Source organism: Abrus precatorius, unplaced genomic scaffold, assembly GCF_003935025.1.
Source record: "Abrus precatorius isolate BTA unplaced genomic scaffold, Abrus_2018 Scaffold1, whole genome shotgun sequence".
Lineage (NCBI taxonomy): Eukaryota > Viridiplantae > Streptophyta > Magnoliopsida > Fabales > Fabaceae > Abrus > Abrus precatorius.
The window spans coordinates 886,865-911,510 of NW_020874291.1; the positions used below are offsets into that span (position 1 = coordinate 886,865).

The 24,646-nt window shown below is 33.2% G+C and overlaps 4 protein-coding genes and 2 non-coding genes across 12 annotated transcripts; 3 read left to right on the forward strand and 3 right to left on the reverse strand.

Moving 5' to 3' along the window:
* Positions 1 to 265: 265 nt before the first annotated feature.
* LOC113861588 lies at positions 266 to 426 on the forward strand. The gene has a single exon (XR_003504267.1). It is a non-coding gene; the product is annotated as a U1 spliceosomal RNA (small nuclear RNA).
* Positions 427 to 912: 486 nt separating this feature from the next.
* Positions 913 to 984, forward strand: TRNAE-UUC. The gene has a single exon. It is a non-coding gene; the product is annotated as a tRNA-Glu (tRNA).
* A 1,140-nt stretch (positions 985 to 2,124) lies between these two features.
* LOC113857491 (squalene monooxygenase-like) lies at positions 2,125 to 8,963 on the reverse strand. The gene is made up of 8 exons (XM_027489452.1): positions 8,781 to 8,963; positions 5,768 to 5,879; positions 4,453 to 4,627; positions 4,126 to 4,297; positions 3,733 to 3,951; positions 3,326 to 3,601; positions 2,529 to 2,807; positions 2,125 to 2,229 (listed from the first exon to the last, which is right to left on the reverse strand). Exons 1-8 carry the CDS (start codon positions 8,961 to 8,963, stop codon positions 2,125 to 2,127), a joined length of 1,521 nt encoding a protein of 506 aa, XP_027345253.1.
* Positions 8,964 to 11,016: 2,053 nt separating this feature from the next.
* Positions 11,017 to 15,133, reverse strand: LOC113856691 (pentatricopeptide repeat-containing protein At3g49730-like). 7 transcript variants are annotated; one of them, XR_003502955.1, is made up of 4 exons: positions 14,887 to 15,131; positions 11,652 to 14,073; positions 11,525 to 11,567; positions 11,036 to 11,436 (listed from the first exon to the last, which is right to left on the reverse strand). XR_003502955.1 is itself a non-coding variant. In XM_027488648.1 (2 exons), the coding sequence occupies exon 2, from the start codon at positions 13,809 to 13,811 to the stop codon at positions 11,826 to 11,828; it is 1,986 nt and encodes a 661-aa protein (XP_027344449.1). In that variant the 5' UTR covers positions 13,812 to 14,073; positions 14,887 to 15,133; the 3' UTR covers positions 11,017 to 11,825. The 7 variants fall into 7 exon arrangements, 1 of the variants encoding a protein (XP_027344449.1); XR_003502960.1 differs by having other exon boundaries at positions 11,036 to 11,426; positions 11,530 to 11,567; positions 14,887 to 14,937; XR_003502966.1 differs by having other exon boundaries at positions 11,073 to 11,426; positions 11,769 to 14,073; positions 14,887 to 14,958.
* Positions 15,134 to 16,590: 1,457 nt separating this feature from the next.
* LOC113857081 (reactive oxygen species modulator 1) lies at positions 16,591 to 20,271 on the forward strand. The gene is made up of 3 exons (XM_027488801.1): positions 16,591 to 16,776; positions 18,227 to 18,264; positions 19,879 to 20,271. Exons 1-3 carry the CDS (start codon positions 16,704 to 16,706, stop codon positions 19,990 to 19,992), a joined length of 225 nt encoding a protein of 74 aa, XP_027344602.1. The 5' UTR covers positions 16,591 to 16,703; the 3' UTR covers positions 19,993 to 20,271.
* Positions 20,272 to 20,862: 591 nt separating this feature from the next.
* LOC113857695 (pentatricopeptide repeat-containing protein At3g49710) lies at positions 20,863 to 23,578 on the reverse strand. Its single transcript, XM_027489830.1, has one exon. It carries the CDS (start codon positions 23,396 to 23,398, stop codon positions 21,218 to 21,220), a length of 2,181 nt encoding a protein of 726 aa, XP_027345631.1. The 5' UTR covers positions 23,399 to 23,578; the 3' UTR covers positions 20,863 to 21,217.
* Positions 23,579 to 24,646: the final 1,068 nt, after the last annotated feature.

Genomic DNA, 24,646 nt, shown 5'->3' on the forward strand with positions numbered 1-24,646 from the left:
TGGGTCAATTGGGAGGGACTGACAATTTCCTAGAGGAGGTATGAAGTAGAGGAAAACATGAATGGTGAGTAGACACGTTGATGCATTTTTGCATAACCAAATCTAACTAATAATTAAGAATTTTGGCTTCAGCGCTAACTCTAACTGGCCTCACATATGTTCTGTAAGTCATAGTAGCAGCGTCAAAAAAGTCCCACATGGAGGAGTACAGGTGAAGTAGTGAGGAGAGTGTGCTATAAAACAGAAGGGTGTGGCAATGAGCAACATACTTACCTGGACGGGGTCTATGGGTGATCATGAAGGCCCATGGCCTAGAGCAGTGACTTCCATTGCACTTAGGAAGGGTGCTGCCCTAAGGTCTGCCCAAGTGGCAGAGCCTACGTCATAATTTGTGGCAGAGTGGGCCTGCGTTCGCGCGGCCCCTACTAAGTTATTTAAAAAATTTTATTATGTTGTTTGCTGAAATGGTAAAAAATTTTCCCTTGGAATAATTTGAGTAGATAATACTATTTTAAAACTCTTTCGCTAATAGGAACCTGATCCGTTATTGTCTTGAATAGTCTTTCTCTGCCTGTGGGTACAAAAATATACAAAGATGAAAAATAATAATCTGTGGACGTGCCGCTAAATTCTGAACTAGAAATATTAATGCTAAAATGTTAAAATTTCAAACTCTTGCACAATGTTCTGATAATGATTATTTTCAATATTAATTAGTGGATCAAATAATTTCGTGTTTTAGTTTCGGTGGAGGAAACGTTGATTCCAGTGAACACTGATTTTTAAAGCTATATTTTATATTTTACCTGTACCTTTCCTTGCTTGTTGGCGTCAAGAAAGTTCATATTTCACCAAGATTCGTGCACGTTTAATATAGTTTTATAATATTTAGAAGGTATAGTAATCAACACTTCCGTTGTCGTCCAGCGGTTAGGATGTCTGGCTTTCACCCAGGAGACCCGGGTTCGATTCCCGGCAACGGAATTATTGTTTTTCAATGGTATTTATGTGTAGGTGTACTTAAACTGTTTTATGTATTTTCAATGCTTACATATTGTAGGTAGTAATAATAAGGAGCAATTTTCCCTTCCACAGCTAACTCAATCCAATAATATGTAATCCTTACTTAACCCATTTTTGTATGATGTTTTATTCCTAATTTAATTTTTCATATTTAAGAAGTTACCAAATATTATTTTTTAATAAATTATGGGAATATGAAGTTTAAAAATTACCAATCACAATTTTTGACGTAGATACAAAAATTTAAAGATAAAAAAAATGGTAAAGTCTAAAAAATCTGGCAATTTTTCAAAAAATAAAATAAAATCAAAATTCGTTAATGATGATTTTTAAAATAATAAAATATTTGAAAAGTACCAAAAGTCTCCATAGCCAATTTTTGAAAAAAAAAATCCATATTTTTGTAATTTCACCAAAAATTCATTTTTGTAATTAAAAAATCATAAAAAAATGAGCTGCAAGATACATACCCATGAAAATAAAATAAAGACAATTAAAATACATTATAGTTACTTCCTTCAGTCCTATTTATAGAAAATATAATTGAATATTTTTTTAATCTTAATTATAAAAAATATATAATATATTTAAGATACATTAATTTTTAAATTTTTTTATATCTTTTTTATTATTAAATATATGTTTACAGATAATGACTATATTAATTATATTATTTAATATCATAAGTATCTTTAAAATAAAATTTATAATTGTAAAACAGATAATTAAATTAATTACTTTTCTTAGTACTAGTAATTTAGTGTTTTGTTTCTTGTAAATAGGTTAGTAGTCAAATTTTACTTCTTTTTCCTTTGGTACAATGATTTATGATATATACCGGAGAAAGAAAAATAAAGACACCATCGAAACACATTACAGAAGTATATTATTCTGGTTTAAGACTACTTTTTTTTTCCCCTTTTGGTGCATTGACGGCAAATGAGGTTGATCAATTACCTCCCACTAACTATTAAAACCCCTCATCAATAGGGCATCACAAATGTCCTTTGCGTCCATCGAACCTTGCCTTAATTTGAAGACATAAACAAATTGAAAATGCTTAGTAGAGGGAGCATTGGAAGTGTTCCCTGAGTCAATGCATCACCTATCTGAAGGAGCTCTATAAAAAGATGGAATGGTTGCGGGGAAGAACATTTGCCTTATTCCTTCAGCCTTGATGATGGGAAATATTATGCCTGATGCACACTGGAAGATATTCATCGGTAAGAATAACAGAACTGTAATTACGTAAATATACGTTACTACGACAATGGCAACGGACACTGCCCAAGAAACATTTACCTTCGTTGTTATGAAATTGTTTTGGGATGAAAATTAATGAATAGGGGTTGGTAAACTTAAGAGATACAGAGGAAGAAAGAAGAACGTAAGCGAGACAGAAGGGAACTGCTATTAAGTAGAAATGCATGTTCACTTAATAAGAAAAACAGGGGCATCAAGCCAATAGTAAGGCAACAAAATCCATATGGGTTAGAGGAACTAACCAAAATTAATCTAGCACCAATCCACATGCGTTTAAATGAGGGAAATGGTAAGAGCAAGCGACCAACTCCGTAGAATGCAACAGCGAAAAAATGGAATACTAAACTCAGAGGGCAAGGATTTAGACCAGAGAGTAAAGCAATGGGTCCCCTTGAAAAATTATTTCCGAGGCTCAGGTAGTCAAAACATGCTTGGTGCAGTTCCTTTCTGGCGTCATCAGGTGAAGCAGAAAAAACCTTATATAGGGCACCTGCCAAAATATTTACGGTGGATGCCATAGGCTGCAAAAAGCATGTCAAGTTCATGAGTTGAAATCCAAATGCCGTGAAGATTAAATAATCTAAAATTACTGTCATATTTACACTTAGAAATTTAATATAAATTCATTCATGGGTCCCCACTCTTCATCTAACAGCTTAAGCTTTTGGAATAGTTGGTTCGTAAATGATATCAAAACCATTATAACTAAGGAGTTTGAAGTTCAATCCTTTTCATCCCATTCCTCTAGGACAAAAGTTGAATTCTGGCACAAGATCTGTAACCCAAGGGGCTCTAGTGCGAGGGGGCATGTAAGAAATATAAAACCATTCATGTGTCTTCAACTAACAGCTTAAACTTTTGGGATAATTGGTTTATGATATTTACTATCATAACGGTCTCCTTGGACGTGTACAATGCCACAAATATTTCCAAACAGACATCGTTAGGCATCCATTAAACATTCTATATGAACCGATTTAAAAGATGAGACATAAATTCCAGTTTCCCTTGAATAAGCCAAAAAGGGAATACTACTCACCTTGCGTAAGATGTAAAAGGATTCTAGATATCTGCAAAGTGAAGTTGCATCATCCAAGTCATGAAGGGGCTTAAGAAGACCCCGCAACACAACAATATCAGACAGTGCCACTGTCATTCCTCCACCAGTCAATGGATGACGCATGTTGAAAGCATCACCCATTAACAGAGCTCCAGGAGTAGGATAGGGATCAGCTGGCATGCTACCGTTAGGCATGGTTCTAATATTTCCTCTATTAATTGCAGATATGAAAGCATCATGAAGCTCAGGCAGAATCTGGACAAAAGAAAAATTAAGATACATAGGAGGTTGAAGAAATAAATTATTTTGCATATTAGTAGACTGCAAGTAATGGTAAATCATAACTTGACTATTATCCACAAGTCAAGCAGCATCATAACAGATACCTGGGGAGCCACCACAGTCTTCAGGTAATTGGCCATTCTGCCATTACCAAGAGGAGGAAGTTTTTGACCAGGTATATCAACTAAGCAACGAACCTCAGTGCTGCTAATACGATAAAGTAAGATGGGGGAAGGATCAGCCAGAATCACATGCCCATGATTTTCAAATGGGAGATGACAATTCTCCAGGACTAAACCCACGAAACAAGAGCATACATCTACCTGGCAAGTATTCAATAATATATCAGGGAAGTCAAGCAAACTCATGCAAAACAGACAAAATCCTCTAGATATCAGAATATCAACAAACTGTCTTGAATTAATCATAAGCATTTCTATTGTCATTAAAAGGGAAAAATAATATTGTCACTCAAATTATTTAGAATATAATTTAACCTTGGGGTGGCAGAGAGAGTGACGCAGATTTGAGAAGCAGCCATCACAAACAATTGTGAAGGGAGCATATGCTTTAAGCTCTTGGCCATCTTTAGTTTTGTACTGAACCCCAATAACAGTTTTATTATCTTGTTCAAGAAGAGATGTTACAGTGCCTTGCTCCATTCTTACACTGAACATTAAAAAAATGCACATGATTTTATCAGACAAAAACAATACTGCACAAACAGCAATTTCAAAGGAAAACTAGCCAGCTTTTGGCTCATTTTATAGACGAATAAATAATTTTAATAACCAAATCAACAATCACAATAGAACAAGGATTACTTGTGGAGAGCAGCAGCTTTTTCTCTGATCCTTTGTATAAACCGTCCATTGTGAAAGCTCCTACCAGCCACATCAGCATGAAACTTTTCCAAAGGATAAGGCAGCATAGATTTTTTCCCATCCTTGAAAAGAACATATCCTAGCACCCTTTGGGCATCGATTTGCTCCACGCAGTCTGATGCAGAAGAATATGAGCAGCACATTTTAAAACAATAACTTATGAAAGAGAATAGTATCGTGCAGCCAGGTTAACTTCCACCACCATTAAGCATATGCTAATTTCAGTGGCATAAGTCAAAGAACACACAATAAATTAAGAGAAAGAAATTATGTTCATGAAAACATTATCTGTTGGGCCTGAGAAAATTGGGTCTCCATTGAAGACATATAATAAAAGGAGAAATAACCATAAAGGTAAGATGGAGAATGTAAGCAAGGAGTCTGTTATAAGGGATTCTAACAAACTAAATACGCGGCATGAAAGGAATGGTGCGGATAATGTGGGAATCAGCCGAGCGAAGGGATAATATGAAAGGAGGGATGGAGGGGGGAGGGGAGAGGCAGGAAATATTTCCAAGTAATTTAGGGGTGGCTTTTGTCATAGGGTGGAGAGATCTCCCTTTCTCAGTAGTTTTCTTTTGTTTTTCTTGCTGTTAGCAGTTCTGTCTCGTGTGTAAATCAAGGATTAATTCCTGAGTTGGTCTATTAATCCAATTTTGCATTCAGTTCCTATCAAGTTGGTATCAAAGCTCCTGATTCTAGGAGTGTCTGATGGTATCTACTAGAATGGAGAATTAGTTGGAGAGTGTCGAACGTTGGTTGGAGGAAATGCAAGCTTCCATTCAAGAGGAGATGAATGAGATGATGAGGGTGATGACAAAAAGGTTTGAGGCGGCTATGAGGTAGGTTAGAACAGAGAGAGAAGGTAAAAACAGTAATCAAGAAAAACCTTTCTGGTTTTTCTATTTGATGAATGTGGATAGACAGGACTCCATTTTTTATTTTACAACTTTGTGTTGTCTATATTTTGTAGTAAAATTCTGACCTAAAAACCAGACTGTTTCCAGTAATTAATACAAATTTCAGTCTGTTTACTCTTGAGTTTAAGACAAAATTAGGCAGGTTTAACAGCATGTAAGAATATCAATAAGCTGAATATATAACAGAAGAGCAAACAAGAAAGGTGCAAAATGTCTCCAGAGAGGAACTTAATTTCACCAATCAAGTATTTGGGTATATATAAATATATCATGAGAAAAGAGACCACATCCAACCTTAGTCCTTGAATAATCTAGTATCCTTATTTGATACATACCTTCTAACCCCAATTCAATTAGCTTTAGGTATCCTCCTGGCTGGAGAAGTTCACCAACAATTCTGTCTACCTCTCTCAAGTCTCTCTCAATAACACGGACACGCCTTCCATCCTTCAAAAAATTTCAATACATACATGCTTATGGAAGGGTAACCAATCCAAACAATCCTTTTCCTTTTGCATTAATCTACTTTCCCAAAGTCAAAGCAAGAGAGATGCTGACAATTGATTAAACCGTCTTTGAGAATTCAAAAATATAAAATGATGACAAATCCTAACTCAGACTACAGCAAAAAAAGAGGTCCATTCAAGCCTAACATAACACATGAAAATCATCACCGACGTAAGATATACAGAGCTATCTTCCATAAGGATACAAAAAATTCCAAATTGATATCCCTTTCTCACAATATATTATGGGCCTACCTTTTATAGAAACAGGAGAATGCAATATTTGTACACAGTTTTCAAGGTTACAAACAGAACATGCTACAGGTGAGAAGAGAATGGCCAAGAAAAGTAATAAGATATTCCTATTATTGTCAAAGCTTCAAGCATGGCAAGCTCCATTACTAAACACCACAAAGCAACCTTTACCATTATTTTGTGTCATCACACTGTAGTAGATATTCCCGATCTAACTATTTGTAATATATTAAATCTGAAGATCAGGATCTACTTTTTACACCTCAAATTTATTATGATGCGTCATCAACATTTTATTATGATCCTTGACTTCTTATTCAGAGAATTTCAGTTTTGTTGTCAAAAGTTTATTTCTTAAAATTTGATGCATGTCACACAAGTCATGAAGGAATGGACGTTGATCAAATTTATTTCTTATTTTTAATGCTATGACAAGTAAAGTGTAGAAAGAGGTTCACACTTTCAAAGAATAAGTGAGAGAAATGAAGACGCCAGTCATTGCAAGTGATGCACTAATCTTTCTTTCATATTCACTGTCAAATTTTTGGAACCAACAGTTCTGAGTTTTCATTCTGCAATAGCTTCATTATCTGCAATATGCTCAACAAGTTGATTCAGGTCTATTCTTAAGGTGCCTTCTCTTTCGATTTCTGTGTTTTAAGCTCCTTCCCATTTATATTCATTCCCTGGTGTCTATCATATTTCTGTGGTTTTTGTGCTCCATTGAAAAATGGTTGCTGAATCTTTGCCAATGGACACTGGTTTCCATGAGCTTTCTTTTTATTTTATCAATTGCTTAGGCAATGGAAACATTACATCAACGGCTTGGAAGGTCAATTTTGGTTTATCAAGATTATCCTACAATTTATTCCATTCTAACTTATTTAAATATTATAATTTTTTCTAGATGGGATTTGACATATGACCATGAGCTTAAAGACCAGTGAAGAACATGCAATTTTCAAGCTTATTTCATACAAATTCTAAGACTATTTCTTCCCCTTTTATGCCATGGCCTCTAAATAAAATTTCAAAATACACAGTAGCGATTGGCTATTGTCATGGACAACAACTCCAAGCAAACATTGCCAACAATGACAAGTATTCAAATTTTAAAGTCCCCACTTAAAAAGAGCTTTACCTTATTGTCATCCGTATGAAGTTGTGTAAGCAATTGCTAAAATCCATAAAACAAAAAATAAAATAAATGTAGTTTCAATCATAGACAAGAAAATTCTCATTTCAATTAAACTAACCATAAAATTAGAGCATTGTCATGCTACTTTTAAGATATTTTAGAAACTTTTAAATTATTGTATTTAACTTTTAGATTTTAAAAGAGAAATTCTTTCGGTTCAAGCCTGTATGTAATTTATATTTTGTTTCTGATTGCTTCCTAATATTTGAGGTACCTTTTCAATTCATTCATTTTTTTATCATTTAAAAAGCATAAGCTAAAATATGTAACAACAAATAGACCAAAAAAAAATTACGAGTAAACTATCATTTTGGTCTCTACTCTTTTAAAATTTGTCAAAATAGTGTTTAAACTAAGCAAATAAGTCATTTTAGTCCATTACTTATGTAATCATTAATCATTTTAATCTTTATTATTTTTGAAATTTATCAAAATAGTGCCTAAACTGTGTAACAATTTTAAAATAATTGTAACTAGTTTAAAAAACTTTATAACTAAATCTTGGTCTGGAGATGTGAAACCCCACAATTATATGAGCTGCATATTTTTGAAACTAAATCTTATAGAACTGTCAAAAGAGAAAGGCAACAACTAAGTATCGCACGCTGTCCAAGTGAAACCAATTACTAAGTTTTTAAGACTGTTGCGGTTTAATATTGGCACAACTAGTATCGTACACTAACAAAAGATACTTAGTAAAGCTAATATGTTATTTTAATAAAGGAGAAAAAGTTTTCATACAGATACAAGATATAAAATGATTGACGACAGTATATGATGGACACTAATTGATTAACGATTATTGTTGATGACTAAAATGACATTTGCCTTTAGTTAAAAGACTATTTTGATGAATTAACTAAAATAATTTATGATTAAATATGTTGGGGATTAGAATGTCGTTTTGTATAATTTAGGACTATTTTGACAAATTCCAAAAAAAATTGGTACTGAAACGATAGTTTACTAAAAAAAATCACACCTAATCACACAGCAAATAATATACCAAATTACATCATAAAATTACGAAGTAATATTATCAAATCATAATTATTTCAAACCCATAAATATAAAATAACAAACTACAATTATATTTTATAATTTTAAGACTACATTATTCAATACTTAAAATTTCAAAGACTTAGATACACGTTAAAAATGTTTCTTTGTTTCTTTTCGTTGTTTACCAAAAAAAGAAAAAAAGATACACGTTAAAAAAATTGTAAATTTTAGGCCAGTAACAACAAATTCATAGTCATTCAAACAGAATCTAGTGAAGTTACAGCTACAAGCATTAAAATAAACAATTGGCGGTCTTTTAAACGTGAATCCAAGCCGCTGCACGAGTCCAATTTTACGAAACGAACCGAAAAGGAAAATGAAACGCACCTTGGCAAGGGTGTGAGCGAGGGCGGAACTGAGAGGTAGATCCGTTTGTGTTGCATTGCGACGGAAAGTGACTGTTGTTCTGAGGTGGTGGTTATGGAAGAAAAGAGGTGTGTGAAGTTTTTTATAACTGAATTTGAATGTCCACTGACACGTGACTAGTGATTGTGAAGCAATAGCAAGCATTGTGGAAGAGACGCACGCGCATCGTAATTCAATTAAACTGTGGTTTCATAATTCAAGCAATTTTTTTATACAGTAAGTTTGAGTGAGTTCAGTCACAGTAGTCATCAAGGTCAGCTTTCAGATCTTGCCCATTGGAACCCATGCTTTCATAACAAGCAACATTCATTAATACTGGTAAAAACAATTACATACAATAAATATTAATATTATTCTAAAAATATTTATCACATTCAATAACTAAATTATTAATTTACATAGAAAATAATTGAGTATGACTTGCATAAAAAATAAGTGAGTGCTTAATTAATATAATTTTATAATAAATTAAAGATATAAAAAGAATTTAATAATTTGAAAATAAAACTTTATTTCTTATAATTAGGATAAGAAATTTTTGACCATTTTTTTTTATAAATAAGGCCAAAAATACTACTTGCTTAAAAAACAAAACGATATAAAAAAATTTCAATTTAGTCCATCGTTTAACTTAATTTACAAAAGAAAAAAAATATTGAAATTAATATATGAAGGTGTGGTATTTCATTTATTACAATTCTTTAAAAATAAAAAGAGTCTTTAAATTTAAATTATGATTGGTAACATAAGTTTATAGTTTATTTAGGAGCTTATAATTTATTTTTTAAAAATAAACTAGTAAAATTGTTTGCTAGTAATAAAATAGAAAGAGCTTCTAACTTAAGAAAAAATTTAACTTTTGAAAAATTTATTGAAATTGCATTTAATTTATTGAAGTTGAAAATTTTTATCTCATTTATTCTTATATTTTTAAATAAATTAAATATAGACAAAAGTTATAAATCTCTCATTTAATTTTATTATATGATCTATTATTTATTTTAGTCATTTATCTAAAAATTTTTAATTACAAAGATAGAAACATGATATGATTAAATGCAACGTAAGACGCTATGTATTATTTTAATTACATTATATATTTTTTTTAAGTTTAAGAGTATCATTTGAAAATATAAAAAAAAATATTTTAAAAACAAAAGCAGGTCATATAAGAAATATAAAATAAGAGGTTAAATTCTTAAAAATTAATACAATCTATATTATATTATGATTTATTAAAACATTTTATGTACTTATCACTTTAATAAAAAAAAATGCTAGTCAATAAAAATGATCTAAAACCATCCAAAAAAAAGTTTATTATTTAATTTATATTTTTTAGATTAATCACAATTCTATATTCACACTATGTCAAAGATCATATTCTGTAGCACGTTAAGTAGCATATACCTACATATTCAACTTCTATTCTTGCTAATTATAGAGATCAAATTATATAATCATTTTTACTAAAAAAATATTTTTTAATAAAATATGATACTAATAATACAAAAATAAAAAATTTACATTTAAAATAAAAACTGACAAGATTTTAGAAAAGTATGTTATATTAAAAACTATGAAGAGGGTTAACAAAAATTTTTAAAAGTAATTTATTTCTTGAATTAACTACAATTAGATGAAAATATTAAGGAAATTATGATTATGATAAAAAGAATTGTCTATCATTAGAATTACATAATTAACTATATAACTAACTAAATTATGTATTTACATAATAGAATGTCAGTTAATCTCCATAGAAATGGAAACATGACTCCATAAACACAATGTAACAAGTTAATGAATAATTTTGTTTAATTAAATTGTATTTAACGTGTCCCATTTTCATTTCTTTGGGAGAGTTAACTAACAAATTTTAAATAAGCACTAAATGAATAAAATATCATATTTCCATGAACTAATTTTAATATTTTTTTAAGAACTAAATTGAAGGACTTGTTATCTTTTAGGAACTAAAATGAATGATACACCACACTTTGAATGATTAATTTTAATATTCAAGGATTAAATTGAAGACTATCTTTTAGAGATTAAAAAATATGACATTACATATTCAAAAACTAATTTTAATATTTCTTTTTTTTCAAGACTAAATTGAATGACTCCCTATCTTTCAAGAATCAACATGAGCAAAAATCGAGTGAGGATGAACATGCTCGGACGAATGAGTGGGCATACAAAACAACTTTATCAGACAGCAAATTGATTAATTTTTTAATATGAATGTATCAAGAAGAACTCTGGACAAAATATTTATCAAAGATATATACAAATAATTACCACATTTATTCCTTTCTGTCCATACCTTAAACAAGACTTAGTACAACAGTAAATTTCATTTTTTCCATTGTTTTCTTCACTCTCCTCTTGCTCTCTCTTTCCCTGACATAAATTAAGATTAGGAGGTAAATAAAACCTATGGTGAAAAGCTGCAGTTGTACCACAACAGATAACAAGCTGGACTATGTGTTGGATCCCTGGCAAACTTGACTATTTCCCTAGCTTATTTGGGTCCAATAGACACATCACATAGCTGCAGAGGAGGAGCATTTTTGCTCAAAACTTTGGCATGCTTCAGTAGATCTGTACAAAACTGAAAACACAATCTCAGACCTGAAGACTTCACTTCTTGATACATAGAAAATGCCAAAAAAGTGCTAATAAAACAATAAACTAATTACATTACCCAACTCCCTTAGAGTAGTTTCAAAGTGGGCCTTCAATCTGAAATGGAAAAAACAATTTTTAAGACTACTATCCGAAAATGATTAGAAACTACAATTATTTTGACCAATTATGTTCTGATACCTCAGAAAAAAAAATGCAGCTTCTCTAACATCATCTAATTAAGTCTCCTTTAGTCAAATAAAAACAAATAGCGTCATTTGATTTCCATTCAATTGAATGGCTTGACCAAATTCTTGCCTTAGATCACTCCTCCAGGATTCGTACAGATTTTACGTCAAGCTTCACTGATGCACATTACAACTTCTGACGGCCTCCACCCCATTGCCGTTGTCTAGCCCGCCTCTTCCTCCCATCCTTTTTCTCCTTTGCCTTTTCTTTCAAGTCCCTCTCTCCTCTCCTTTTATACATCTTGAAAGTGATCTGCCTATCAGCTGCCATTTTCCTTACCTTCTCTGTGATCTCTGCTGCAAATTGTCTGTTATATAATTTCCTCAGACCTCGCATAAGCTTTGCAAAAGTATCTGGCTGTGGCATTAAATCCATATCCATCATGTCGATGCAGAATGAACAAGCTTCCTTCACATGTCCTTTTGAAAAGAGTGCATGAATCCAGATTGTCCATGCACTGACATTCAGCTGACATCCTTTAGAAGAAGTGATACAATTCCAAGTATCTTTAGCCATTTCAAGCTTCTCAGCTCTTAGAAGAGAATTCATCAACTCCTTCAAGGTACCATATTGAGGAGCAGTAAAAAGCCCTCTCCCAACCATGTCTTTGAAATACTCACAAGCTTCAACTAGGAAGCCTTGCTCAAGAAACCCATTAATCATGATGACAAAGGTGTCAACACCAGGACTAAGCCCACTTGCTTCCATTTTACTCCAAAGCTGAACACCTTCCTTGACCTCTCCCAACTTGCAAGCCAACCTAATGACTGTATTATAGACGTGAAGATCAGGAATGCAACCAATCTTCTGCATCTCATTCATCAGTTCCATACACTCTTCCAGCTCTTCCTTCTTTTCATGGGCCACCATAATATGCTGATAAATAAGCTGATTTGGGGAATGGCCTTGCTGTATCATCTGATCCAAAAGCTCATAACCCCTTTTGATTTTTCCCCACTTGCAAAATCCACTAATCAATGTGGAATAGGTTACATCATCCACATGACAACCATTTCTCTGCATCTCAAAAAATAATCGCATTGCCTCCTCCAATCGTTCATGTTTACAGAGTGACTGGATCAAAATCGTGTAAGAAGTTGCATTTGGTTCACAACCTTTCCTTCTCATCTCTTTCAAAAGATCATAAGCATCCCCCATTTTCCCAGCTTGAGCATACCCACTAAGTAAATTGTTATAAACCACAATATCTGGTTCAATGTCTGCATCCTTCATCTGCACCAACACATGTTTAGCTTCCACAAGCTTCCCTTCCCTACACCAACCATACAACAAGGAAGTAAAATGTTTGACAGTTGGTGGAAATCGATATCGCATGTCCTCAAAAAGAGAAGCTGCTTCCTTAATGCTTCCATTCTTGCACAATGCATCCAACAAACATCCAAAAACATATTCATCTGGCTCACACCCATACTTGGGCATTTCATCCAATACTTCAATAGCCTTCTGAACCATCCTTGCAGAAGCAAACCTCCTCATCAAAATAACAAACACTTGTGGTGACATCAACTGAGGGTTCTCTTGCCTCATTTCTTCAATCAGCGCCCAAACAGCACCAAATTGCCGCATTTTACTCAAAACTTTAATCATAGCTTTGTACACTTCCTGACTGTGTTGATAACTGGATTGCTTAGAAGCCCATGCAAAGAATCTATATGCCAAATTCCCAGCGTCACCACATCGATTCAATACACGCTCAGTTAATCCAGACCTCACAACAACTCCAGATTCTTTCAGAGCAAGCTCCAATTTGGGAACCCTTGAGTGGTATTTTCTCAATATTCTATAGACCTTTTCCACATCAGAAGCAAACTCATCATGGCTTTGGTCATTTATATGGTTTACTGGACTGGCATCTAGGCGAATGAGGTCAAACTGAGTTGTTAAGCCATTGTTGATGCTGTTACTACTGAATCTTGTGGATTTATGGTTTGGTGGTGACTGCATAGAGATTTGAGAAGAACTTACCTCAGAACCAGTAGAGAACAGCTGATAAATGATATTTTCATGCCCAATGGCCAATGGTTTTCTCAAGGGAAGAGGTAAAATATCACATTTATAGAAAAGCAACGTTTTTGCCGATAATCTCCGCATGTTCTTTTCTGGTTTCTGCCTTTTTTCACTTGCTCAATTTCAGTGCAAAACTTTATTTTGTTGCATATTCCTGAATCCCTAGGAATAGTAAGTTTGATGCTGACCTTCCTCAGTCAAAGGAGATGTCTTGATCACTGCAATTATGGATAACAGGGAGGAACATCTTGAATATGGACGTAAGACTCCTTAAATGGGGAAGCTTTACCATGTCTTGTGGAATGTACTTGCCTCCTAGACATTACTTCTTCTGTGAAAGAGCTTCCTGCAAAATTATTAAAAAGGGTAGTAAATGGATAAAATATGATATCAGAAGCAAGATTCAAGACTTTCACCAAACTTCCAAAGCATCTACATTTTATATTGACATTTCAAATCCCCAGATATAATAGTTATGGAAATATGCAGATTAAACCAAGGAATTTAATCCCAGATTTTGACCCGAGTCCAAAACAAGAATGCCTTAGTCTCTTAGCTAAGAGACAGCAAGAATGATGCACATGTTTCATTCTCTATACTGGTATAGTAACAGAATTTGATCTTCCAATATCCACTGAAAACAAAATTATGCAGTAATGTAATTCATATTTACGTATAAATATATGAAAGCAAGTGCCCCTAAAGTGAAGGAACTAGTGCATTCAAGGGTGAAGGTCATGCTAGGATAACATAATGCAAGGAACTTCAACTAAAGAGCAAAAGTAAAGAGTTATCAAAGCTTTTATACCCACTTGTGTGTATGAATTTTTACCCACAAGCCTTTTTACCTCGAGACCGAAGGGACTTTCTATTGCAAATTATAATAAGGGAGTAAATAAAGAGCAAAAGTAAAGAGTTACCAAAGCATGAAAGAAGTTAAGCAAATTCACTACAAGCATTCACAACCAATTCGTCCACACACAGCTATCCAGATACCAAATTAAAAAAATAACTTGGACTCTCATTCAAATTTCAGTCTTCAAGAAGGACCAAAACAGAGCTCAAACGACGTCACATTACATACCCAAAGAAACCCTCAAAAGCTATTATTATTAAAGGAAATTGGGAAAATAAACCGCAAGTGAGAGAAATTGAAAACCTGAATGTGGACGAAAACGTATAATATTGCCCGTGAATTCTTCTTTGCAATGAGTTGAGTTTATCCTATGATGGAAAATGTATAATTTCACACACTGGGTTTAAGCGCATGTTAAACGACTCGTCGTGTGCAGTAACTTCAGAGCCATGCGTTCCTTCTTTGTTACAAAACGACATTGAAGGCCCGTTTTGGAAAATCTGAGGCATTCATGTGTGCAGATGAGTGGCTCAACGATGATGAAGCTTGTGCCGCTTGGATCCTAAGTTTGAGTTATATTACTCTGTCGGGTCGGGTAAAAACCCGGATCCGACTGTTTTAAACCATTGTTAAGGGTAATATAATGAAATCCGGTTAATGGGATGGACCCAATTCGTGCATTGTCGAGTTGGGTCAGAGCTTTATTTGTTCGTCATACGTACCCGCCCCAACCAAATAACACCTAAATTAAAAATGTTGTCACTTAATATAACTCCATATCAATTTCTATACACAAATAAAAGTTCTTAAACAATGTATATTATATTAAATAAAATAAAGAGATAAATTTTAAATTTTAAAATTATGAAAAAAATATAAGATATAGTTTAATACTAATTAAAAAACAAATGTTTAATTTATAAATGATTATTTAAAATTATTAAGATTAGAACTAATCCCTAAAAATGTTCTCGTTCAAAAATTAGTATTTATAATTTATATGTGGAGGTTGATATTAGAAAACTCAAAATTTAATTTATGTTATATTGGTAATAAATATTAAATCTAAAAAAATTCGCTTAGAACAATAAAAATCAAAACTAAATTCTAAATATTTCTATTTGAAAAAACATCTAAAAATGTTCTAGTTCAATAATTAGTATTTACAAATTATTTATAGAGATTGATTATTTTATTTTATTATTATCTTAATTCCTAAAATAATTATACACCAATTACTCTTGAAAAAATAATCATCTAATAACTTTAAGAATTAAAATAACAGTTTTATTATTTTTGATTCTTAAGATGAAATTAAAAAAATTAATAATAATAAATTTTGTTAAAAAATAAAATATTAGTTATTTTTTTGTATCGCTAATACAATAAACACTATTTTATTCGATAAAAAATTTCTTATTTATTTAACCTTGGCCTAAAGATTAGGTTAACATTTTTTAAAAATAATTGCTGCTAAATAATCTCAAGGTTTGAAATAATGATTTTTATTATTTAAAAGAAATAAAATCAATTGTTATTTATAGTTTAATAATAATAACTTAATTAAAGATACTAATAATATAAATTGTTTACATGATTATCTAATTTAAAATTGTCTTATTAATAAAAATAAATAAATTTAATAATATTAATTTAAAATTTATTTTTATTATATATTTTAATTAAACTCATTTTGTAAACTATAATTTAAATATATGTTTAGATGAAATTATTTTTCATACAATAATTATTTATTTTAAATTTTCCCCTCAAAACTGTCAGGAGCAATAAGCAGTTATTTAAAAAAAAAAAACCATTTAATCATAAATCAATTTTTAATGTATATTTAAAAATACATAATAAAAGTTTATCTGTAGTAAATTTGTAAAATTTAATATATGAATGATATTAGATACTATTATTTTTAATAAAAATATTATTTAGTAACATTTTATACTCATGAAAAAAAAAATAGATTGGGGTTATTCCTTACTTATTAGGAGGCACTTAAGAGTTGAGCCTCAACCGCAGGGTTGCTAGGGATAAAACGAAGGAAAACGGGTTTGGTTTTCAATTTTCAGAGTTTTCTCCGAACGACAAACAACAAGTCACACACTTCCATGGCAAGAGATGGTTGCCTCGCACGTGTCACAGCCGGCGCCGCCATGGGTGGTGCTGTCGGCGGCGCCGTCGGTCAGTCCCTAAGTTTATATCTATTTTCTGTTTGTGGCGCAACATCTATTTTTTTAAAATTATAGTTATATATTTTTTATCCTTTAATTTCGATGCTTTTGGCACTTTCTTTTGTTATTTGCTTTGAAGAGAAGTTTGATACATTAATTGCGCTGATTTGATTAGAGAACCTTATATTCCTCTATGCATGTCGGTTTAGTTGGTTCTGATGATGGTCGTGTTGAACTGGATTCAAGGGTGTTTGGTTCGAGAAAATATTTTGTTATTTTCCCAAATATTCAGTTTTCAAAGATTTGTAATGTGGAGATAGGATCTTTGAAAGTAGCAAGTAAGTTAAAATAGGATAACATTTTTATAATTGTTTTTGAAAATAAAAAATGATTTTTCATAACCTAAAAGACCCTTAATGCATGGCTGTGTCCATTAACTAATATCCTTAGGCTACTAGTTGAGAATTTAATAAATAGAAAGCTTTTATTCGAAATCATGTTAATTGTGTGAAAATCATGTAAAGAGTGCATTGTTACCCTTTTGAATAAAAAAATTGTTCTTTTGATTTCTGAAAGTGTACTGGTTAGTATTTGCCATAAATTAATTATTCTTGAGTATAGAACTACGCTTTTGAACCAAGAGCTTTAGCATGAATTGTATCCCTTGGGAGTAGTTGATACTGGGTTTAAATTTGACCAGGGCCAATTTGTTTAAGCTTTATCCTGTTTATTCCCTCTCTAATTTGGTCTTAGACATCCTTTCTAACCAAATAAATAAATAAATTTTATGTTGAATATTTATGCTCCATTTTCTGTCTCTTGGGTATCCAACTCTCCGCTCCTCTGGAATTTGTTGTTACCAGTTGTAATGTTCTATTATTTGATCTGGGATGTTTTATGTTCCTGGACCTTGGGGATTCAAATTTAAGACATTGATTTTGTGTTCTATTTTCATAAAGTTGTTACAAGAGGACATTTCTATGGATGTCTCTCAATTCTAGGCACATGTAATGTTTGTATGATGTGTCTGGGATCTTTTTTAGTAAAGTCTTGAAATTTTGCTTTGTAGAAAGGAAAGGGGACTGAGTGCTTCCCCCCCCCACAATGATTTGCATCTTGCTTTGTACTTAATGCCCAGTTTACAGTCGTGCATAAATTCACCTTTACATTTGATTCCTCAATTTTTTTAGTAAATTGAGGTGGGCACTCAATCATAAGTGTATAATGGTTGAACCTCATCTATGAAGTTTTATGAAGCCGCACTCTCTGGAATCTTGCTTCAAAAAGTAGTGGAAATTGTCAGCCTGGTGGTTATGTAAAACTGACTAACTATTAATTGCTGAAATGTTATAGTTAAATTCATCTGTAGATTACATTCCTCCTGGTTTTTCATTGGATCTAATTCACTTCAATTTAAAAGTTTTAGCACATCATTACCTAATCTGTTGGTTTCTTTCCAGGTGCTGTGTATGGAACATATGAAGCTATTAGGTATAAGGTATGTCATGTAATCTTGTTCTGAACTTCAATAATAAGATTATTTAGAGCTTCAGTTTTGCCTTTCATAGTGATGTTATGTCTCCTCGTAGATTTTTCAGACCCTTGCCTTTTGTAATATGAAAAATGTCTTAAAATTTTGTCACTATTAAATATAGAGTGCTAAGAAGAAAAACTAATTGTTTGGTTTTCTTTTAGCTTTGGTTACATGGAACTACAACTGCTTATTGTAAGACATAACACGAGTAACAAACAGATGATATTTGTTCTACAAAATATAAGGGCTGCAAAAGATTGTCATGACTCATGTATTTTTGTATATCTTGAAGGGGTTTATTTATAGAGATTAGAGACAGTGCAAGAATCTACTTGTAGTGCCACTTCCTAGCTGAACCTTTTTGAATTGGAACTGAAGATAGACTTCTTAATTAATGCAACTAGCAGAGCTTTTTCTTCTATTTTTATTGGTTGAGGCTGTGGTTGGAGTTCATTCTGTTAGGTGTTGTAAATTCATGTTTACTTCCCTGTTCATGTATTTGTTTTAATTTGTGATCAATGTAGTTTTGCTTTTAGAGACGTAACATGAAAATAAATTCTTTAACACGTTCAATGTTGTGCACTAGAAGCATACAAGGAATGCAGTAAGTTGGTATTACTGAAGTCTGTCATCTATTTTGTATGGCAAGTATATACAATCTTTTTCTTGTCAATTCTTTATTCAGAGGGGGTCTTTTGTTTTTTATTGACGACCAGCTATCCTATATGGTAGTGATTGATGGGCCTTAAAGGAACAACACGAAAAAAAAGTCAGAGTAGCAGAAATGAGAATGCTAAGGTGAACGAGTGAGACATGAGAAAAGACAAGATACAAAATGATATTATACGAGGGAATATATCCACCTGCCATTCATAGGCTTATCCCTCTTAGATTGTTCTGGCAATCCTTCCATAGGTTTTGATTTCTTTTATTACTTTGCCAATCTGATGGATATGGTCTTATTATTATTTATATAGCGAAAAGCACTCAATCAGCTCTCCCTAATGTGCTATTATAAACGAGCATATTAATAACGATTTATGAATTTGTGAGAACTTGATCCCTTGATTTCTCAGTTCTCACTTGCACATCCTGTAGTTTGTTTAGAGGATTCTGATTCCACCTCAGCCAAAATAAGAGAAGAAAAGTTTAACTCAAGTTACCAAAACATACCGATAGAACTGGATCAAAACAGAGAAAGTAACGGAGAAAATAAATGAACTTGCAACTCAGGGTATTTGGGAGACCCTGTTCTCTCCTCACTCTGTAAGAGTCTATTCCTTTTCTAGATGACAAAGATACGTTTCTCTCTCAATCTTCCTCTTATTTATTAAGACCTTGTGCCTTATTTTTTCTACAATTCCAGCCTGCTCAACTACTAACTAATTCAAGCTAACTAACTAACATGTATTTAACCAACATATCACAACTAACTACCAATGGAATTTACCTAACAGGATATATCTTAAATCTTTTGTATGGATATTGATACACATTGTTGTAAATGTGAAAATGAGCTACTTCTTTTCAGAGTTCATGCATAGCAGCATTTCAATTTATTAATTCATTGAGATGCAGGTACCTGGACTTTTGAAAATTAGGCATATTGGACAAACTACACTTGGAAGTGCTGCTATTTTTGGTCTTTTCTTGGGTGCTGGAAGCTTGATACATTGTGGGAAATCATACTGAGCATAAAGATTTGTCCTCTCACTTACTTACAGAGCTTTGGTTGCTGCCCTTGTAAAGTATGAGTAGAGCAGGGATTTACTGTGTTTTTTTTTTTTTTCTGGATCTTGGAAAAGGCTTCATGGCACTTCTCCTTTAGTATGAAATTTCTCATTTTTTTACCCTGGAAAGTACTGTTGAAATTTCTATGTGGGGGCTTTCCTTTTACTTTTGATTCCTCTCCTTTCATGTTGAGACAGTAAATTGCATTTGCAATAAAAGGAATGCATGTGTGTGTGTTGACAATGTTGGGTTTATGTTTCTTACTGTCTCTTTCTTTCATGCTGTGTGTATGTTTCATGACCCAGGCTGTCATTAAAATACCCATTGGGCAATGGTCTAATTCCATCTCTATTTCTGCCTAGAAAGCAGTATGCGAGTAACTGTTATAAAAATTCTTTGTAATCTACCTGCTCCACTTTGCATATGTACTAGATGTAAAGATGAACTTTTGAGTGTGTTCCCAAATTCATTCAAATGATGGGGTTTGGATTAGATGCAAGGGAGAAAAAGAAATGATTAAATATAATTTTTTGTATTATACAATTTCTTCTGTTAAAAGAGAAGCTCGTTACATTTTTTTGGTTAAGTGCTGTTTCAAAACAAAGCTATCGGATAACCCAGAGAAACATTGTTTCATAATCTACGTGCCTGTTTTTATTGGAAGTAAGAATTCCTTCATTCTGTTCAACGTACTTCGATTCTGGGTCACGACCAAACAAAAACTCCTGGGCATGTGAATGTCAATTTAAAGAGGCCGTATGTCTTGTTTCATAATCTCCATTTTCTGGGATTATATAACGGGTCTCGATTTGGTAATTTGGTATGGATAAAATTGCCAATTGGTAATTTCGTATTGATAAAATTCTGTTGATATTCGAAAACTCACTGGTCATTTGACCTATTATTACATTAACCTCAGCTGCTAGCTAGGTATACAACCAATATGGCAGTATAAATTGCAACAACTATGATTCATAAACATCTACAGTGTTAACACCCATCAAAACCTCTCATTTCTCTCTCTCTGTCTTCCTATCACATCTATCAATTTTCTATCTCTTTCTCTCCCTGGGTGTAGACAGTTTCATGAGTATCTATAAAACATTTTTCAAATTATAATTCATGCTCCCTCCGAAGAAGCACCGTTGATTATTAGGTGTGGCACCGTTGATTACATTAACAGTTATCACCAATAATCCCTGCAAGAACAGCTCCCATCCCTAAAGCAATGAAACCTGTGAGCATCTCTAACCGTGATTTCCCTGCCAGTGATGGCTGAAATAAGTTTGATGGCATTGTGGCAATCGCCACAAATTCTTAGGTTCTTCACAACCAGTATAGGCACCCCTTCTTGGGTGGAGATAAGGCCAAATGCAACTGCTAGCTTCTCACTGTGATATAATAACCTTCTTTCTTTCTCATCTGCTGCTACCTCTTCATCTTTCACCAATGCCCATCTTACATCTGGAACATACCCTGCTTGCTTCATTTTCTTTAACATCTCCCCCATGTACTTATAAATCTCTTTTATCATTGGATGTGAAGTGTCTTCAGCTACGAAGACATGCATCTTCTTATCTACCTCAATCCAACTACAACCTGGTTTCTTCTTCACTCCTCTTTCCCGCATTTTCATTTTAACTGCTGCAGCCTCTTCCCATCTGCCGGCACTAGCATACATATTTGAAAGCATTACGTACGGAGCAGCATTGCACGGTTCCAGCCGGATGAACTCATTGGCTGCTTTCACAGCCAGCTCGACATTTCCATGCTTCCTACACGCACCAAGCAAAGCAGCCCATTCAATAGAACAGGGATTAAATGGCATTGTCTCAATAATCCTCTCAGCCTCCTTGATTTTCCCTGCCCGACCCAGAAGATCTATCATGCATGAATAATGTTCTGCTTGCGGTTCTATACCAAAATTTTCTTTCATCATGTTGAAATATTTCTGACCCTCTTCAACTTTTCCAGTGTGTGCACATGCAGTAAGAACAGATATAAAGGTTATGCTGTTAGGAGCAATACCCGTTTGCAGCATCAGTTCAAAGAGCCGGAGTGACTCAACCTCAACACCATGCTGTGCATACCCTGCAATTATTGAATTCAATGATACTGTGTTATGCTCCGGCATTGTATCAAACACCCTTCTTGCATCATTAACATTCCCACATTTAGAATACATTGCAACAAGAGCATTATTCACCGAAACAAGATTATAAGGAATGTCTGATTTGATTGCCAATGCATGGACTTGTTTACCCGCAGAGGGGGATGACAAATTAGAGCAAGCACTAGTCACACACACAAAGCTACAATCATCCGGACGAAAACCATCACGCTGCATCTCCCGAAAACACCAAAGACCTTCTTCAGACAAGTCTTCATACTGCGAAAATCCAGAGATCATTGTGTTCCAAAGAACCAAATCCAGTGCAGAAATCTCTTCAAACACCTTCCTACATTCCACCATGCCACCAGCACACTTAGAATACAAATCAATCAAACCACTCCCAACATGAGAATTCCCATGGAACCCACTCTTAATCATCATCCCATGAAACTGCATCCCCCCAATCAAATCCTTAACACTAGTAAATGCGGTCAAAACACTAGCCATAGTAAACATGTCAAACCTCAACCCCATCCTACCCATCTCCCTAAACAACCCCACTGCCTCCATTCCTTCCCGGTGCTGACCACACGCCACAATCATCGCATTCCATGACACCTCATCCCTGCCCCCACCCTCCCCCAACTCCTTAAACACCCTCCTTGCCTCACCCAAAAACCCCTTCCTACTATAACATGCAAGAACCGCATTATTCACAGACACATAACAATCATACCCACACACCACCACAAAACAATGCAGCTGCCTCACCAACCCAACATCACCACTGCACGCGGTGATCATGCCCGACAACGTGAACCCATCAAGGTCCAAACCAGCCTCCCTAACTTCCTCAAAGAGCCTCAAAGCGGGCCCACACTCACCCCTATCAGCATAAGCAGCTATAAGGGTGTTATAAGACACCAAGTCTGGCTGGGGAATTTTATCAAACAGTTGCTGGGCAAGGTGGATAAGGGAGTGTTTGGCATATGCATTGATAAGGGTGTTGTAGGAGAAGACATTGGGGTATTGGGTGAGGTGGAATGAGGTTTGGGCCTTGTGGAGGGACCCACATTTGGAGTAAAGGAGTGTGAAGTGGTTGGAGAGGAAGGTTGAGGCTGGAATGAGGGACTTGAGGTAAAGGGCATGAAGGGCTTTGCCTGTGATGAGGTCTCTTTGGGCTATGCAAGTTTTGAGAACGTTGCGGAAGGTTTGAAGATGTTGAAGTGGGTGTGTGCATGGGAATTGAATCATCTAATAATGTGAGATATTGAGTCCAAAGAGAAGGTAATGAACAATGATGCCTATCGTCATGGCTTATGACTTCAACTAATCACTAACACCTCCATGGAATCGCGTTCTAGTTTTTCTGCGCCACTACACTACCAACTATTGAGACTTCCCTTTTGGAGGTTTCTTTTCTTCAAAAGGAAAATTCATACAGCTTACTGTTGAACAATCCTTTATTTTATAGTTCATGAAACTATAAACAGTTATTAAAATAAATAAAAAAACTCATTAAATTAGCTTCTGAAATTATAAAAAGAATATTTAATCCTTAAAATTATTAAAAATATTTTATTCTGTGCTTTCACGTAAAATCTGTAAAGAAATTATGAAATCACTTTATATTAACATAAAATTGTTTCATTTCATAATAAAGACCCCGGTGATACTAAACTTGTTATATTGATAATTTTAAAGACTAATTTTTTTTTTGGTGATTTTGGGGTAAATTATAGGAAACATGTAACTTTAAGAATTGAAATAATTAAATTTTATTAATTTTAATGACTTCTCTTTCAAATTAAATTGATTAATGTATATAATTGTAAATGCTAAAATAATTAATTTCTTATAACTATGGTAATTAAAAACAATCTAATTTTGAAGACTAAATTCGACAACTTATAATTTTAAGAAAAAAATTTGTTTCCTTCCCTGCTTATTTACTCATGTGTAGTTCATATTTTTAACTTTTGAAACTGTCAATAAGATTAATTTGACTCATTTGAACAAGGGTAACATATTTTTAGATTAGGTTGGATCAATTCAATTGTGCATTAGAAATTTATTAGCTTAATTCAACTTATATTTTGTTAATTTTCACTGAAATAAAAGATCAAGTCAAAATAAATACGACTAACATTAAGTAAGCAAGTTACGATAATGACTGAAATCATTATTAAAAGAAAGAAAAATGGGTAGGAGGTTAATGAAGTAACTTGTACCATGTTAATTAAAGTTTAAATTAAGTCAGGTTAGAATTAAAAGTCATAATATTCAGAATTTAATAAAACTTGAGTAAATTAAATTGTAGATTTAAAACTTGTTAGTTAAATTTATCATGACATTGAAAGATAAAGAAATTGACTCATAAAACTCTCTTTCTCACTCTTTATATATATATATAGACTTTTTAACATCGTTGTAGTTTTACATTAATTTATTAAAAATAATATTTAATATTTAGATCAGAATTCTCGCTCGTTTTGACATAAA